The 14,647-nt window shown below is 46.2% G+C and overlaps 1 protein-coding gene across 1 annotated transcript in view; it reads right to left on the bottom strand.

Annotated features, from left to right (window-relative positions):
* The window catches only part of ADAM10 (ADAM metallopeptidase domain 10), a 53,248-nt gene extending 40,703 nt beyond the window's left edge, over nt 1-12,545 (bottom strand). The window contains exons 1-3 of the mRNA XM_015407825.1: nt 12,467-12,545; nt 5,830-5,980; nt 425-543 (exon numbers count right to left, since the gene is read on the bottom strand). Of these exons, the coding sequence (XP_015263311.1) occupies nt 425-543; nt 5,830-5,980; nt 12,467-12,545 (349 nt within the window). The remainder of the gene's footprint in view (nt 1-424; nt 544-5,829; nt 5,981-12,466) is intronic.
* Between the last annotated feature and the right edge of the window lie 2,102 nt (nt 12,546-14,647).

Below are 14,647 nucleotides of genomic sequence, written 5' to 3'. Positions count from 1 at the left end.
AAAGGCGCACGTGGTCCGTCGCTGGAAACAAGTTGCTGACTCCAGCGCGCAGCGCCTCCTGGCGACTTCTAGCTGTAAAGACCTATCTGATGGCAGGCCTGCTCACGCACAGCCCCCAGCACAGAAGATTGATGATGAATGTACACTCGTCAGGAAGCGATCTGAGTTCTTATCAGGTCAAAGGAAGATTAAGGAATCCACGTGAACCAGGTACAACAAAAGGAACAAATGGGGAACAACCTGCAAGTTTAACTCCACGTTGTTGGCAACAACCGGGTTTTTTAGGTTGTCTTTCCAAAACCATTTCAGTTACTGAGATATAGTTTACTACCTGCATCACGGGAACGTTCATTAAAGTCTATGCACCACCACTACTTCCAAGCAAGACCATTTTAAAATTAAACTCAGGACCCACTGAACTTACCATAAATGTGCCCCGTATAAATGTGAGAGGTATCATAATCAAGTACTTTATTGGACATCTCTAGTTTGAAGTCATCACTGAATAGGGACATGTCTCTCTTCATTCTAAGGTTAAAATATCTGCGAAAGGAAGGTGAAAGGGAGCTCAGAAATACAGTTAACAGAATCATACCCAGACCAGCATGAGTGAGAATGAACTTCCCAAAGCTTGTGGAGCATTTTCTTTTGTGTTCAGGAGATCTCAATGCTGTTCAAAAGCCTCAAAAATCTCAATTCTGCGCCATACCTGTTTGACTGTAACGACATATTAACGGTTTCTATATTATAATCTTATCTGTCCCGCTTTCATCCACAGCCTACACAGTGAGCCTGAGCATGCAATGAGTCATGGGATATAGGCACATGAGAAACAGCACTCCAATCAGAGCCTGACGGCCCGCACTGCGAGAAAGACAAAAGGATAAATTCACCCACTCTTGTTTGGAAAAGCACTATAGCTGGGTACAAAAGGCTACAGAGAGAGGAATATCCATCAGGCCGGAGAAATAAAACCACATAGTTGCCGCGTACATCTATAAAGGATATAAGATTAATGCAATGTCCAGTTCCGCAAATTCTCATACTTACTTACTTATATCATCTCCACTAGCTCTAATATTTCCTTTTCTTTCTTCTCTTTCTTAACGCTCCAATAGTTCGGGATGCTTCCTAATGTTCCTATCAAGTTTACGCTAAGTCTGTTATCTTTCTACTGAAATCATATTCGGAAGTGTGTTGAGTAATGTATTGTAATTCTTTGAACATGTTATAACGTTGTACATACGCAGGAACTATTTACAGGATGTGAATGTAATTGGAAAATTAATTGTTCACTGTTTGAAGTGTTAGAATTGTTAAAAATTGAAAAAATAAATTAAAAAAAAAAAAAAAAAAAGAATTCTTCTTGTTAAAGTTGCCAGTACTGAATTCCCAAACCAAACGTCCAGGAGAAAGGAAGAAAATTTTATTAGTCCACGCAAGCTGGAGCAGTTTCGCTTTGCTCTTCCACTTTGGAGCACAGGCTAAATCTCTTTAGCCGTAATCCACTCCGCTGCTCAGCTGGCCTTCAGCTACTTCCGTGTGTTAGTAGCTCAAGCAAAAAAGAAAAGAAGCTCGCAGGCGAGTGGGTCTAGACCAGGGGTGGCCGACTGGGCTCAGCGTAAGAGCCACGTAGAATAAGCATCGGGTGTTTGAGAGCCGCAAGACATGAGCAAATATCACACACACGCTTTTCTTTTAAAATATGCAGATTTGCTTTTATTATTAACATTAAATGAGGCTGCTTAAAAATAAAAAAAGAAGGGGTAGAAACAGATGTTGATAATGATATTTATTTGTCCAATGATATTTGTTTGCTAATGATCTTTATTTGTCTAAGAGAGAGAAAAAGGGAGAGGTGGAAAGAAAGAATGAAAGAGGTGGAAAGAAAGAAAGAGAGAAAGAGAGAGAGAGAGAAAGAGAGAGAACACCAAGAAAGCAAATAGATTGGGGGGGGGGGAGGAAAGGAGGGAGAAAAAGCATGCCCTCCCCTTCGCTTCCCCAGCTGCCCTGCCGGGAGCTGCACAATATGTGTGGAAGAGCCACAGGTGGCTCCCAAGCCACAGTTTGGCCACCCCTGGTCTAGACCAAGTTGGAGAAAAGGGAAATTCACAGCTGAGACCAGATAACAGTCTTTAAAAGTTTCCAAAACTGCATTCTGTTTTTTAAAAAATGTTTCTTTACAGGGTTGACTCTCTTCAAGGTGACACCAGAAACGGAAGTCAGAAGTTCCAGCTTGCTTCTGCTGGTTCAAAACAGAAGTTTGACATTTATTCTATTCTCGTTCCATTTTTTCAACCAGACCTTGGCTCTTAGCTGCTTCTAGCAACCAGGACAGACGTCAACTGAACTATGATTCACAAGGCAGTCGGGGGCTCAGTGAGATTTGGGTCCAAGCCTGATTGAAGCATGGATACTACCTCTACTCTCAAGAAACTTGCAAATGGAAGCTGGACCTTGGTCCAGGTATAGCCTCTCCCCCCCCCACCCCCAGATAGGTATTCAACTTAGTTTCCAAACACTTCTTGTTAACAGAACATTTTTTTTTGGGGGGGGGGAGAATAAGAACATAAGAGAAGCCCATGTTGGATCAGGCCAATGGCCCATCTAGTCCAACACACTGTCACACAGTGGCCAAAAATACCAGGTGCCCTCTGGAGGTCCAGCAGTTGTGAAAGGACACTAGAAGCCCCCCACTGTTGCCCCCCCCCCAAAGCACCAAGAATACAGAGCATCCCTTGCCCCAGCCTGAGACTTCCTATCTATACCTTGTGGCTAATAGCCACCGATGGACCTCTGCTCCATATGCTTATCTAATTCCCTCTTGAAGCTGTCCATGCTTGTAGCCGCCACCGCCTCCTGTGGCAGTGAATTCCATGTTATGAAAGTTTTCAGAAAACTCACACCTCTCTGCTTTAGAAAGAGAAGTTCCAGAAATGGAATCTGAGGATGTTCCAACACACTCTCTTACCTCAAAATCAGTCAACAGAAATCCCACAGAGGGTTAAGAAACACTAATGAGGCCCAAACACTAACAAGATGCAATCACAAAATGGAATAGATGGTTTAGCACACCTTAACTTTTATCCGTCTTCTGTCTCTCTTGCACGCCTTCCATTTTATTCCAAAGATACTTCTAGCCACTGAAAATACAGAGCAAGACTGCTGCTGCATTAGGATATGCCTGCCTTGTATTTCAACAGGATTTCTCCCTTCCCTTTTTCTGCAGAGGACAGCATCTGAAGGGCTACTGGACCCAAGTACTGCAGAGAACGGACACGTCCTTTTCAACAGAGACGACCAGGGCCAGTTCAGACACTGTGAAATCCTGCCCAGCAAGGCCCTGTGGAGGAGGTGACCCTGAAAGGTGCAACCACAAACAAGCCACTGCTCTGTGGAGGTGATTCATGCCAGCCTGACGGCACGCTGCTGGCAGGACGCACCGCCATGAAGAGGCATTTGCCAGCGTGACTGCGCTGGCTCACTTCCCCCACGTGGCTGCTGTCTCCACAGAACTGCTCGGCCAACACAGCACAGTGACCAGCCGCACACACCGGAGTGCTTCACTCTTGCAAAGTTGCCAGAGTACACTGTCGAAGGCTTTCACGGCCGGAGTTCATTAGTTGATGTAGATTTTCCGGGCTGCATGGCCGTGGTCCTGGAATTGTAGGACCTGACATTTCACCAGCAGCTGTGACTAGCATCCTCAGAGGTATAACACAGAAAGATGGAGGACTCTATGTGTCAAAGTGAGAAAAACATCCACTTACCATGTCAGATTACACAGGGAAGCCATTGAAATTCGTAAGCATAAACACAATTTCAAGAGGAAAGAAGAGAGTTTAAAAATAAATAGGGCATGGTTTCCTGTCCTGAAAAACACAAAATGCTCTACGTCTGACAATAGCACTACAGGTAAGATTAGAATTTCAACAGCCCATCCATATGCAAAAGAACCTTCTCAGGAAAGCTCCTCCGTTAGCATGTTTACAGCCTGGGGAACTCCTACAAGATAATGACTCAGCCCTACCCCACCTTCCTGAGTAGATATAAATTACCTGCCTACCATTTTCTTTCTCACCTTGACTCCGTCTTTCTGTGTTCTACCTCTGAGGATGCCAGTCACAGCTGCTGGTGAAACGTCAGGTCCTACAGTGCCAAGATCACGGCCAGACAGCCCAGAAAAATCTACAACACCTTAATGCCAGAGTACATTCGTAAAACAACATTGCTTGATCATAGTTGTTGGAGGGTACACTTATGAGAAAAAGTGGGGAGGAAAGAGAGAAAAGCACGGGTGCTCAGCACACTGTTGCACCCACGAACAGGTCATGTTTAAACACAGCTGGCTCTTTCAGGCTGGGCAACATCTGCAGCAAAAACCAACATTACTTCCTCCATTGCCTGCATGCGCCGTGAGTCTAGAGATGTGAAGGACTGGGAAAAAACTGGGAAAATTCGGGGGGGGGGACGTGTTTTTCCTGAAGCCTTTTTTGTCCCCCCCCAAAAAAAAAATTGGAAAAATTGAAAAAAGAAAAAAAATTGATTATGGAATGTTTTATTTTAACATGAATAAAATATTTTAAGCCAAGGTGTTCAAATATTTTCCAAATCATTTCTAAAAAATATGTATGGTATCAGATTGATCTAATTTCTGTGCACTGAGGACAAGCAAGTCCTAGGTTACAAACTGAACTCTCCAATGCAAGAACAAGATGCATTTCTTCCTTTCGGAGGTGCTGTTGTCACAAGAAAAAGGTGTCAGTTTTGTTTTTGCATGTGGGTGGGTATTCTGTTTGTAATAATTGTTTGGATACACTGTATTTTTAATATGCTAGTTGTGATAGTTTCATGCCAAGTAAAAATGTCCATAGTCATATTTTATGCTCCTAAAGTAACAGAATGACTTTCAATCTGGAAAAGAAAAAAGAAGTGACAATGTAGTGTTTTTTCAATTTTTCCAAAAATTTCCATTTCCCCCCAGAAAAAAACCCGTTTTTTTCCCGAACTTCAAAATTTCCGGAAATTTTACATCTCTAACCGTGACAATGCTGCAGTGGCTCAAGTGGTTAAGACGCTGAACTGCAGGCCGTGGAAGGTCGGTCGTTCAGCCATTCAAGACCCGAGTGTGCCGCATGACGGAGTGAGCTCCCGTCTCTAGTTCCAACTCCTGCCAACCTACCAGTTTGAAAGCAAGAAATTGCAAGTAGATAAATAGGTACTACTTCGGTGGGAAGGGAACAGCGTTCCGTGCGCCTTGGTGTTTAGTCATGCTGGCCACATGACCATGGAAATGTCTTCGGACAGCGCTGGCTCTTTGGCTTTGAAACAGAGATGAGCACCGCAACCCTAGAGTCGGATTCGACTGGCTTTCGAGCAAGGGAACCTTTACTAACCGTGACAACAGGCCGCAGCTGAAGACTTCCCTTTCTTGGATATAACAGATTAAAAAGCAGCCATTACACAGAAAGGTTGAATTGCAAGCCAATGCAAATGCACTGGCAAGAAGGCAGGATAGGAATGCACCACAGAAATAAAGAAGGACATGCTTTGCGGGAAGTCAAGGCTGAAGCTTGCAAGGAGACTGAACACAGCACATGAAATGGGGGGGGGGGGAGATGCACATGACACGGGAGGAGGCGGAGATGCAAGGCCAGACACGGTCCTGTATTCAGAACGCCGCATCACAAAAAGCCCCAAGGGATTCATTAGGTGAGAAGAATCCACTTTCGGATTCTAGCTAAACCCGTATGCCGCGTTTTACCACTCATTTATATTTCACTGATACGCATGAAACGTACAAATACGGAGTAAGAAGAAGCTATTTACCTTCCATGAGCATGAAAGTCTAGGCGTAAAAATTGGTCTTCATGAGAGACTGCTCTTTTGGCACGCTGGTGTTTTTGGTGTAATGCATCCGCATCATATGACAGTCCTTCGTAATGTCTTATGTGTTTGTTTAAAGGGTTTCCATACTGACCTGTGAAAAAAACAAGGCATTGACATCAGGCACATTCTAGGAAAAGGGGTGTGTGTGTATTTGTTTTCATTCTGCATTAAGAAGACTGCTCACAAAACCCCCGAAGCTTTTTTGAACGCAGAACCTACACACCTTTAAAACAAAAGGTGTTGCCATCCTAGGAGAGCCAGTTTGGTGTCGTGGTTAAGTGCGCGGACTCTAATCTGGGAGAACCGGGTTTGATTCCCCACTCCTCCACTTGCACCTGGCTGGATGACCTTGGGCAAGCCATAGTTCTGATAAGAGCTGTCCTTGAAAAAAGAGCAGTTTTTGTCAAGAGCTCTCTCAGCCCCACCGACCTCACAGGGTATCTGTTGTGGGGAGGGGAAGGGAAAGGGGTTTGTAAACCGCTCTGAGACACCTTTGGGTAGTGAAGGGCGGGGTATAAATCCAATCGCTTCTTCTTCTTCTTCTTAATATACTATTTCTACCTCCAAGGCATTTTGCAATAGAAAACAAAAACCGTGTTGGTAATATAAAACGTTTGCTTTGATTTCAATCTCAAACTCAACACTTTTTATTCTGCTGTAAACCAACACTGACTTTGTTCACAATCACTATCAGTTTCAAATTTAAAAAAACAAACAAACTACAAAGCGCTTTTCAGAAGATTATCAGACCAACATGCATCCCTTCGGGAAGGGACTGCTCAAGCAAAATGTGAAAATCCTGCAAGGGGCAATCACTAAGTTCCAAACTTGGATGGAAGAAAGAAGAGTTTGGTTATATACCCCGCCCTTCACTACCCGAAGAAGGAGTCTCAGAGCGGCTTATAATCACCTTCCCTTCCTCTCTCCACAACAGACGCCCTGAGAGGTAGGTGGGGCTGAGAGAGACCTGAGAGGACTGGGACTGACCCAAGGTCACCCGGATGGCTGTATGTGGGGAATCGAACTCGGCTCTCCAGATTAAAATCTGTCACTCTTAACCACGACACCACAGAGACAAATCCCCACTCAGGGCTGAAGCTCTCAGGGCAGCCTGGGACAGTCAGGCTAAACCATTGAATACCCTGTTGGCCTTACGCTAAAACAAGTTTTTCAAGATGACTTTCACTTTTCCTTTCTTGCATATTGTAGTGTACCTACTGCAATGGGGGGGGGGGGGGGAAGCTCAGCAAAATTATTTGACAAGAGAAATACCTAACCAGAGGGTGGGTGAACCACAGGATCATAGAGTTGGAAGGGACCTCTGGCCGGTCATCTAGTCCAACCCCCTTCACAATACCGGAAATTCACAAATACCTCCCCCCTCCACACCCGCAGTGACCGCAGTGACTCCACAGACCCAGATGACCAAAAAACCTCCAGGATTGCTTCCTGACCGCAGAGTGGCAATCAGCATTTCCTTGGCCGTGTAAAAAAGGGCCAGAAGAACTAAGGCACTGAGGAAACCCCTCCTGCCCTCCCTCTCATGACCTGCCCAAGTCCACAGAATCCACACTGTTGAGACTCAACTCAAAACAGAAGCAACTGAAGAACAGGGAGGGTATTTAACACTGAATATTTGGAACTTATGGAGACTACCAACTACAGGATGAGATGGCAGGATATAGTCAGGGAGTACAGTTCGTGTAAAAGTGCATGCTTCATTGGGTAAGTGTTGACCCAAACACAAGAGCCCTTCAGAAGACGATAAAGCCTGACCAGGCACGTGTGCGTCCATCTACCTATAGTATGGGCACAGAGAGTCCATTTCCCCCCTGCCAAAACTGAAGTATGCTCCGAGTCATTAACAGTGTCAGTAGCAGGAAGCTAGAACTGGAGGGGGAGGGTTTTGCAAAACTGTTATCAGTCATTGCTGGAGGCACCGTGGCAGCCAGCTGTGCGCATGATTGCCCAGTGTCAGGAAGGCCTTATTTCCCCGATTGCTCTCTCACCACATGGGTCTCTAGATGGATGCAAGCGCTTACAAGGCACGCAGCTCCCAATCCTTGGGAGTTCAGCTCTGGGTCAGGAGGAGGTGTGATGCTGAAACAACTGAAGGGCCATGCCTCAACAGCGAACTGTAGCACTGCTGCTGACAATGGGCGATTCTCCATTGGCTTTTCCCTCCTTAGTTTTACCAACCCAGGTTGGAACAGAAATTCCACTCTGCATCGCATGCCGCTTTCACTTTCTTTGATCACCGGATTTTATGATACCATCTACACTGCATGCCGCTTTTCCTTTCTTTGATCATCAGGTTTTATGGTACCTTCTGCATAGCCATTCAGGGCTGACTTCGCAGTCAGTATGGGGTTGCCCCAGGGTATTTGAATGTGGTTTTGAGCCGCACCTTTGGCAAAACAATGGAGGGAAAAGCCAATACAGAATCGCCCAGCATTTGCCTCAAGTGGCATTATCCAGGGATCATTCGCTAAAAGAAGTCCCAGCAGCTGTTTGGCACAGAGACGGAACGGAGCTCCCGGCCACGGTCTCTCACCAAGGGGTCAATCACAGCAAACCTGGTTTCTCTGCGAAACTGACACTCTCCCCCTCGCCAAAGCACAGTTGACTCCGACAGGCACAGATCAGCAATTCAAGCAGTGGCACGCTCACGGAATGAAGGAAGTTGGGGAAAGTCTTGCGCAATTTCACCGAGGACTTAAATATGAATTACTGGCATTTACATTTCGCTTCTCTAAGGAAACACGAGACTCGTTTCTACATATGTGAAGACCTACATATTTCTACGCCCAGACAGCAAGCCATTGTTGCTATTAAGTACAACGCTGATGGTTTCTGCCTTTAGCTTGTTTTGTTTTTTCTGTTCGCCAACAATATATGCTTTGGTGTCTGAAGGCGCAACGGCTGGCGGCGGCATCCGTCAGTGTGTACAACTGTAATTATTCCTTGAATAAAAAGTGAGTAATGTATGCTTTTGCTTCATAAATACAACGCGGCGCTGTTACGTACAGCTATGATATGCAAAATACATTTCATAACCTTCAGTTTTGCAAGGCTAAGATGCATGTATGTCAATTCTGCGGCAGCTTTGTTTCTGGCATTTGCTGTGTTTTTATTTTATTCATTTTTAATTGGGCCTTTTTAATATTAAACAGCCAAGATCTCAAGAGCCGGCAAGGATGGCACTGAGACGCGGGGACCTGGCTCGACTTCACAGACAAGAGAGGCGGGGACAGCTTGTGTGTGTGTGCGCGCGCGCATGTGTATGTACTGGGTTAGCTGCATGTGGAGGAGTGGGGAATCCAACCCAATTCTCCTAGATTAGAGTCCACGCTCATAACCATTACACCAAACTGGCTCTCTTGAGAACCACTATCATAACCCATTACAGAGTAGTTTGAAACTAGGCATGCATTTAAGGGGGGGGGAGGCGGAATTACAGTGAAACACAGAATTCAGAATACTTCCTCCAAAACCTAAGAAACACCTCCAATTGCCTTGCAAACCCATCCCAGCCAGTATGGTGTAGTGGTTAAGTGCGCGGACTCTAATCTGGTAGAACCAGGTTTGATTCCCCACTCCTCCACTTGCAGCTGCTGGATGCCCTTGGGCAAGCCGTAGCTCTGATAAGAGCTGTTCTTGAAAGAGTAGTTCTTGAAAGAGCCCTCTCAGCCCCACCTACCTCACAGGGTGTCTGTTGTGGGGAGGGGGAGGTAGAGAGACCTTCGGGTAGTGAAGGGCGGGGTATAAATCCAATCTCCTCCTCCTCCTCCTCCTCTTCTATTACTGAAAACTCCTGACTTCACTTAATATATTGAGAGGATCTGAATCCCCCCCTTTTACCCCATGCTTGTCACATCTCAAATACAACCGAAATAACGATCCACACAAAAAAAACCCAAACCTACTAAACATTCCTATTAATTCATATGGCAATTTGATGCAAAGAAACACAAGTTGAAAAAGACACTGAAACTGGACGATCCTTGAGGTTCCCTTCCCCACCCAGACACCCGACTTCCCTTCCAGCTTCATATCTGATTTGTCTGGTTTCAGTTTCAGCCTGTTCACCCTCACCCACTTGGCCTCAGCTCCAAAACACTGGCTTAATTTGCAGCTTGGCTCTCTTCATGTCATGCAGCGGAAGTAAAAAAAAACCGCAGCAAAGCATTTGCTGTGGAGGAACAAACCTGTCCTCATCCTCCACTCCAGCCTGTGTTCTCCCTCCCGAGGTTGGGCATCTATCAGGCACCCATACCATCCAGGCATCTAATGCCCAGCTATGGCAGGGGCCATGGCTCCGTGGCAGGGCATCTGCTTGGCATGCAGAAGGTCCCAGGGTCAATCCCTGGCATCTTCAGTTAAAAGAGATTTGGTAGTAGGTGGGGTGAAAGATCTCAGCCTGAGACCCTGGAGAGCCACTGCCAGTCTGAGTAGACAACACTGAATCTGAGGGACCAGGTTTTATTATAGGGAGGGGCCGTGGCTCAGTGGCAGGGCATCTGCTTGGCATGCAGAAGGTCCCAGGGTCAATCCCCGGCATCTCCAGGTAAAAAGGACCTCAGGGGGGTAGGTGATGGGAAAGACCTCTGCCTGAGGCCCTGGAGAGCGGCTGCTAGTCTGAGTAGACCATCCTGACTCTGATGGACAAAGGGCAGCTTCACGGCGTCGTGGGTTTCTAGACGATGCATGATGCAACTTGTAGATGAACAGCATGCCCTGGAACCAGTGGAAGTGACCTGTGGAAGGCAGTGTTGCATATGCATGTGCATCAGCTTCTACTACGTAGCTGCTCCCTCTCCACTGGGGGTGTTTCAGGAGGATTTGCAGTACCTCCATCCCACTGGAAAGCTTTATGCAATTCTTAGCATTTGAGAGGATCGTTGAGGATTTAAAAAAAATATCTTGGTGGGAATTATTCTGTCTTCTCGTTTCGTATCAGAGATTCTAAATTGCTTGAAAACATCTCAATCGAAACCCAGGTGTAAAAACTGAAGTACCCTTGGATTTGTATTCTAATACAATCCCAACAATCCCTCTCCACACCTCCTTGTATCTTGACAAATCCCTACTTTGACAGGCTATTTAGCTGAAAAAAACCTGCAGCTTGACCTTCAGGGCAGGTATGAAAATGCTTCCCCCCTCCTTTTCCAAGGCCAAAACTGTAATTATTCAGCCTAACAAAATAACCAGAAATTCAGTTACTGCACAAACGCAGGCTACCATGACTCCGAGGGGGAGGGGGGGAATATCCTATCAGCCACACCGATGCTCAACTCGTTACCCTAAAGATGAATTGAAAGCCCATTAGTTTGCCTTAACTGCTACCAACTGTGTTATGGTTTCCTGCAACAATCCACATGAGATTCCACGCAGTTCAAAGTTACGAGAACTTGCTCATTAGTTGCCTCAGCCCGACACTCGGAGTCACAGAATATCTCTACCTATTAGAACTACATAAATGATCTGGCGGAGGATTTCACATTCTTTCATGTTCAGCAGTAATACCTAGCAACTGCATTAACTGTTCAGCGGACAGCCTGACATGGATTACTGCTCTCTTCTGAGGTGACTTTAGAAATGACCACCGGAGAGAGATTTTTGCCTTAGCAGAAGCACTCCACTAGTAACTCAAGAAGTGTTAATTCTCAGCAATTTCCTGATAGCCAGACCACAAAGGCTACCCCACTAGCACAGATGCCAAGGACTCGTTTAAAGCCACCCGGCCAACTTGTGACTTTGAACCCGGGACTTCCAGCACAGAGCTTATACGCTTGACAGCTATGCCAGGTCCTCCTTCAGATTCAAAGCGACCCACAAGAGGGGGGAGCAGCGGCTGCCTGACTTCCTCCGGAGGACACTCAAAGGAGTTTGGGCACAGGGCCTGTCACAGGTAAGAAGCTCCAGAGGAATTTTTAAAAAGAAAAATTCTATGCGTCCTACCAATGTTCCCTCTCAGCTCTGGAGTCTTGTGAGCAAAAATTCTACTTTGTGAGCGACTGGCATTAGTTGTGAGAAAGTGATTTGGCCCCTGCACCAATTAGTTTGCTCTGGAGCCCCATCCTTCCTGAGCTAAGGCGAAAATGGGTGAGCCGGAGGCTAAAAAACTGTGAGCTAGCTCACACCAACTCATCTTAGAGGGAACACTGCATCCTACATATTCTGGGAGACATTCTGAAAAGGAGTCTTTATCACGGCCATGAACTCGTTAAATAGCAAGTAAGTGAGAATGAAAATTCTAAATCGGATATACTTAAGAACACTGATTAGGCTGTACAACCTTGACGAGCACTGAGCTACATACGCCAGGAAAGCAGTTACAGAACGACTTTTCAATGGAGCGGGAGCTTTCTAAGCACTCAGTGTGTGTGTGTGTGTGTGTGTATGAAAAAAACATTCCCTGCCTTTGAACATACGGTTAGCAAAACCAAATCAGAATGCCTAGAACAAAGCCCGCAGACAGGCACAGTTCAAATACCAACCTCAAATACAAGAGAACTCCCGGTGTTCCTACCACGTTTTGTCCCCCTTAGGGCCCAGCATTAATAGACACCAATACCTAAGATCACGAGGGCATCTTCCTTCTCCACCTGCAGCCCGTCTGTTGGTGAAAGAATACACAAGCAGCTGGATCGCATTACCCAACTGCACGGCTGAAAGTTAGGCAAGGCTTTCCACACAGAGTTCAAACTCGGAAACGCTCGTAACAAAGAACCGTTTTATCTTGAAAGCTTGCAGGTGCTTTACGCACCCGCACCTGCCAGCCTCAAAAGCTATACAATCGCCTCACATTCTTTGCAGAGGACAACACAACAAAGCCCCTTTTCAAGCAACACAGATCTAAGACGCAGCCTGCCGCACTGGGAACAGCCGTGTTCCAAGTAACATAATGCCAAACGAGGACTGCCGTTGCAGCCGTGACCTGCCTTACTGGCCCAGCTCCACAACCGAAACCAAACTTTTCTGAGCTTTGTGATAACGCTTCGGGACATTGGTACGTGTCCAGAATGTGTGCTGCCTTACATGTTATGAACTTTATTCTATTTGATTCAACTCAGGGTTCCCGCATTTAGCCCAGTTTTGAAGTAGCAATATTGAACAGAGATGGCAAACACACACACTCACACGAAAACTGCAATAATTGATTTTTTTGTTATAGGAACAGCAGGTTAAGAGCAAATCTATATCAGTAAGTACGGTGACACTGAGCCTGCTGCGCTATCAACCCGACTAGCCTACGTCACTCGCTTCACGAGAGTTTGAGTCCTTAAGGATGGGACATCGAAATTTGCTTTGTGAGATGAAAAGTCAGTGCTTGATGCATCTCAAACATTAAAAACAAACTGACCTCACTGAATAAAATGGGAGACTGGTAAAGGCTGAAACCGCTTTAGCACTATTGCTAGTGTTTTCCAGAGACCACAACAAATACACATTAATACTCTTTCACCACAGTCCTAAGCAAAGCTGTGCTCTACGCCCAGTCCCCTGTTTAGGACTGAAGTGTTAGAGAACTTCAGACTCAAGTCTATTTTATGGGCATATTTATTTAAAAACGAGCCTTGCTGAATTCAACTGGATGACTCTCAAGTGAGCACAAGACTGCGAAATGTATTTTTGTGTGTGTGTTATATGTACAGTATTCTATGAAAAACATCTCCAGCTGCGGAAAGCCTCTGTAGGGTCTTTGTGAATGCATACAGGAGCCTGCCCTTAAACTGAAACTTTCCAAGTGCCGGCAACTTAACGGAAACCGAGTACATTAGTCTGGTTATATTAAAAAAATAAGGGCCGACATCCCACTTACAAACAAAATTCAACAAAAGTTCTTTTGATCTTCTATGCAACTGTTTTGAACTAGTCTGCAATTCCTCAGTCGCAGACGTTACACACAAAACCTGCCCACGCAAACACACAGACGAGTATCTACCACTGGCTTATCGGTTCTTGCTTCATCCCTTTCCTCCTAGGGCCTACGCCCTTCGGCGCTTCTCGATAACAGTACTTCCCAGCCAAGCTCTTGTTACTCATGAAAGCGTACACTACCAGGCGTATTAAGACCCTGTGGTGTGACCACACCCTGGAGCCCTTCACTGTACAAAGAGTTGCGTTGCGTCATAAGGGATCGACACACAATAACACCATGGGTCCAACCAGCCTTGAAAGAACAATACAGAACCAGGATATCATCAGAGAAGCACAACCACCCAAGGGGAGCCTCAGACTTATAAGTTGTGCCTCAATGATCTAGACAAGTGCAAGACTAATGGAACAGTGAGAGGACTGGAGCGACCCAGCTTCAAGTCCACACACGCAGTCCTGAAGCCCACTGGGTGGGTGATCCCCCCCACAGGGTTGTCGGGAGACTTAAAAGGAAGAAATCTCTCCGGTGCAGTCCTCGGAAGGAGGGTGTGTGTGTGTACAAGTGCAACAGGAAGCCACAACGGTATCCAGCCCTGCCTGTTGACACAGTGCGTCACGCTCGCTTGGAGCAAAATCAGCGCTCCTAGTTTGCAGTGAGCCTAAGCATTCAGTGGCCGGCTAGAAGTGCCAAAACCCCATGCTCTGGGCTGCACCAGACCACCTTTTAAAAGGCAAGTAGTGCTTCCAACTATCCGGGCTGCCCATGATTGGGGGGGGGGCGCCCAGGGGTGCTTGGGTGACCCTTCCTCCCACTGGGGTCTCCCTGTGGCTGGGAATCCCAGGTCACCAGCTGCTCCTTTCTTCAGAGGGCAGCCAT

The sequence above is a fragment of the Gekko japonicus genome, unplaced genomic scaffold (assembly GCF_001447785.1).
Source record: "Gekko japonicus isolate JY-2015 unplaced genomic scaffold, Gekko_japonicus_V1.1 scaffold3221, whole genome shotgun sequence".
Lineage (NCBI taxonomy): Eukaryota > Metazoa > Chordata > Lepidosauria > Squamata > Gekkonidae > Gekko > Gekko japonicus.
Note: the sequence above shows the minus strand (reverse complement) of the source record. Positions and strands in the feature narration are given on the sequence as shown.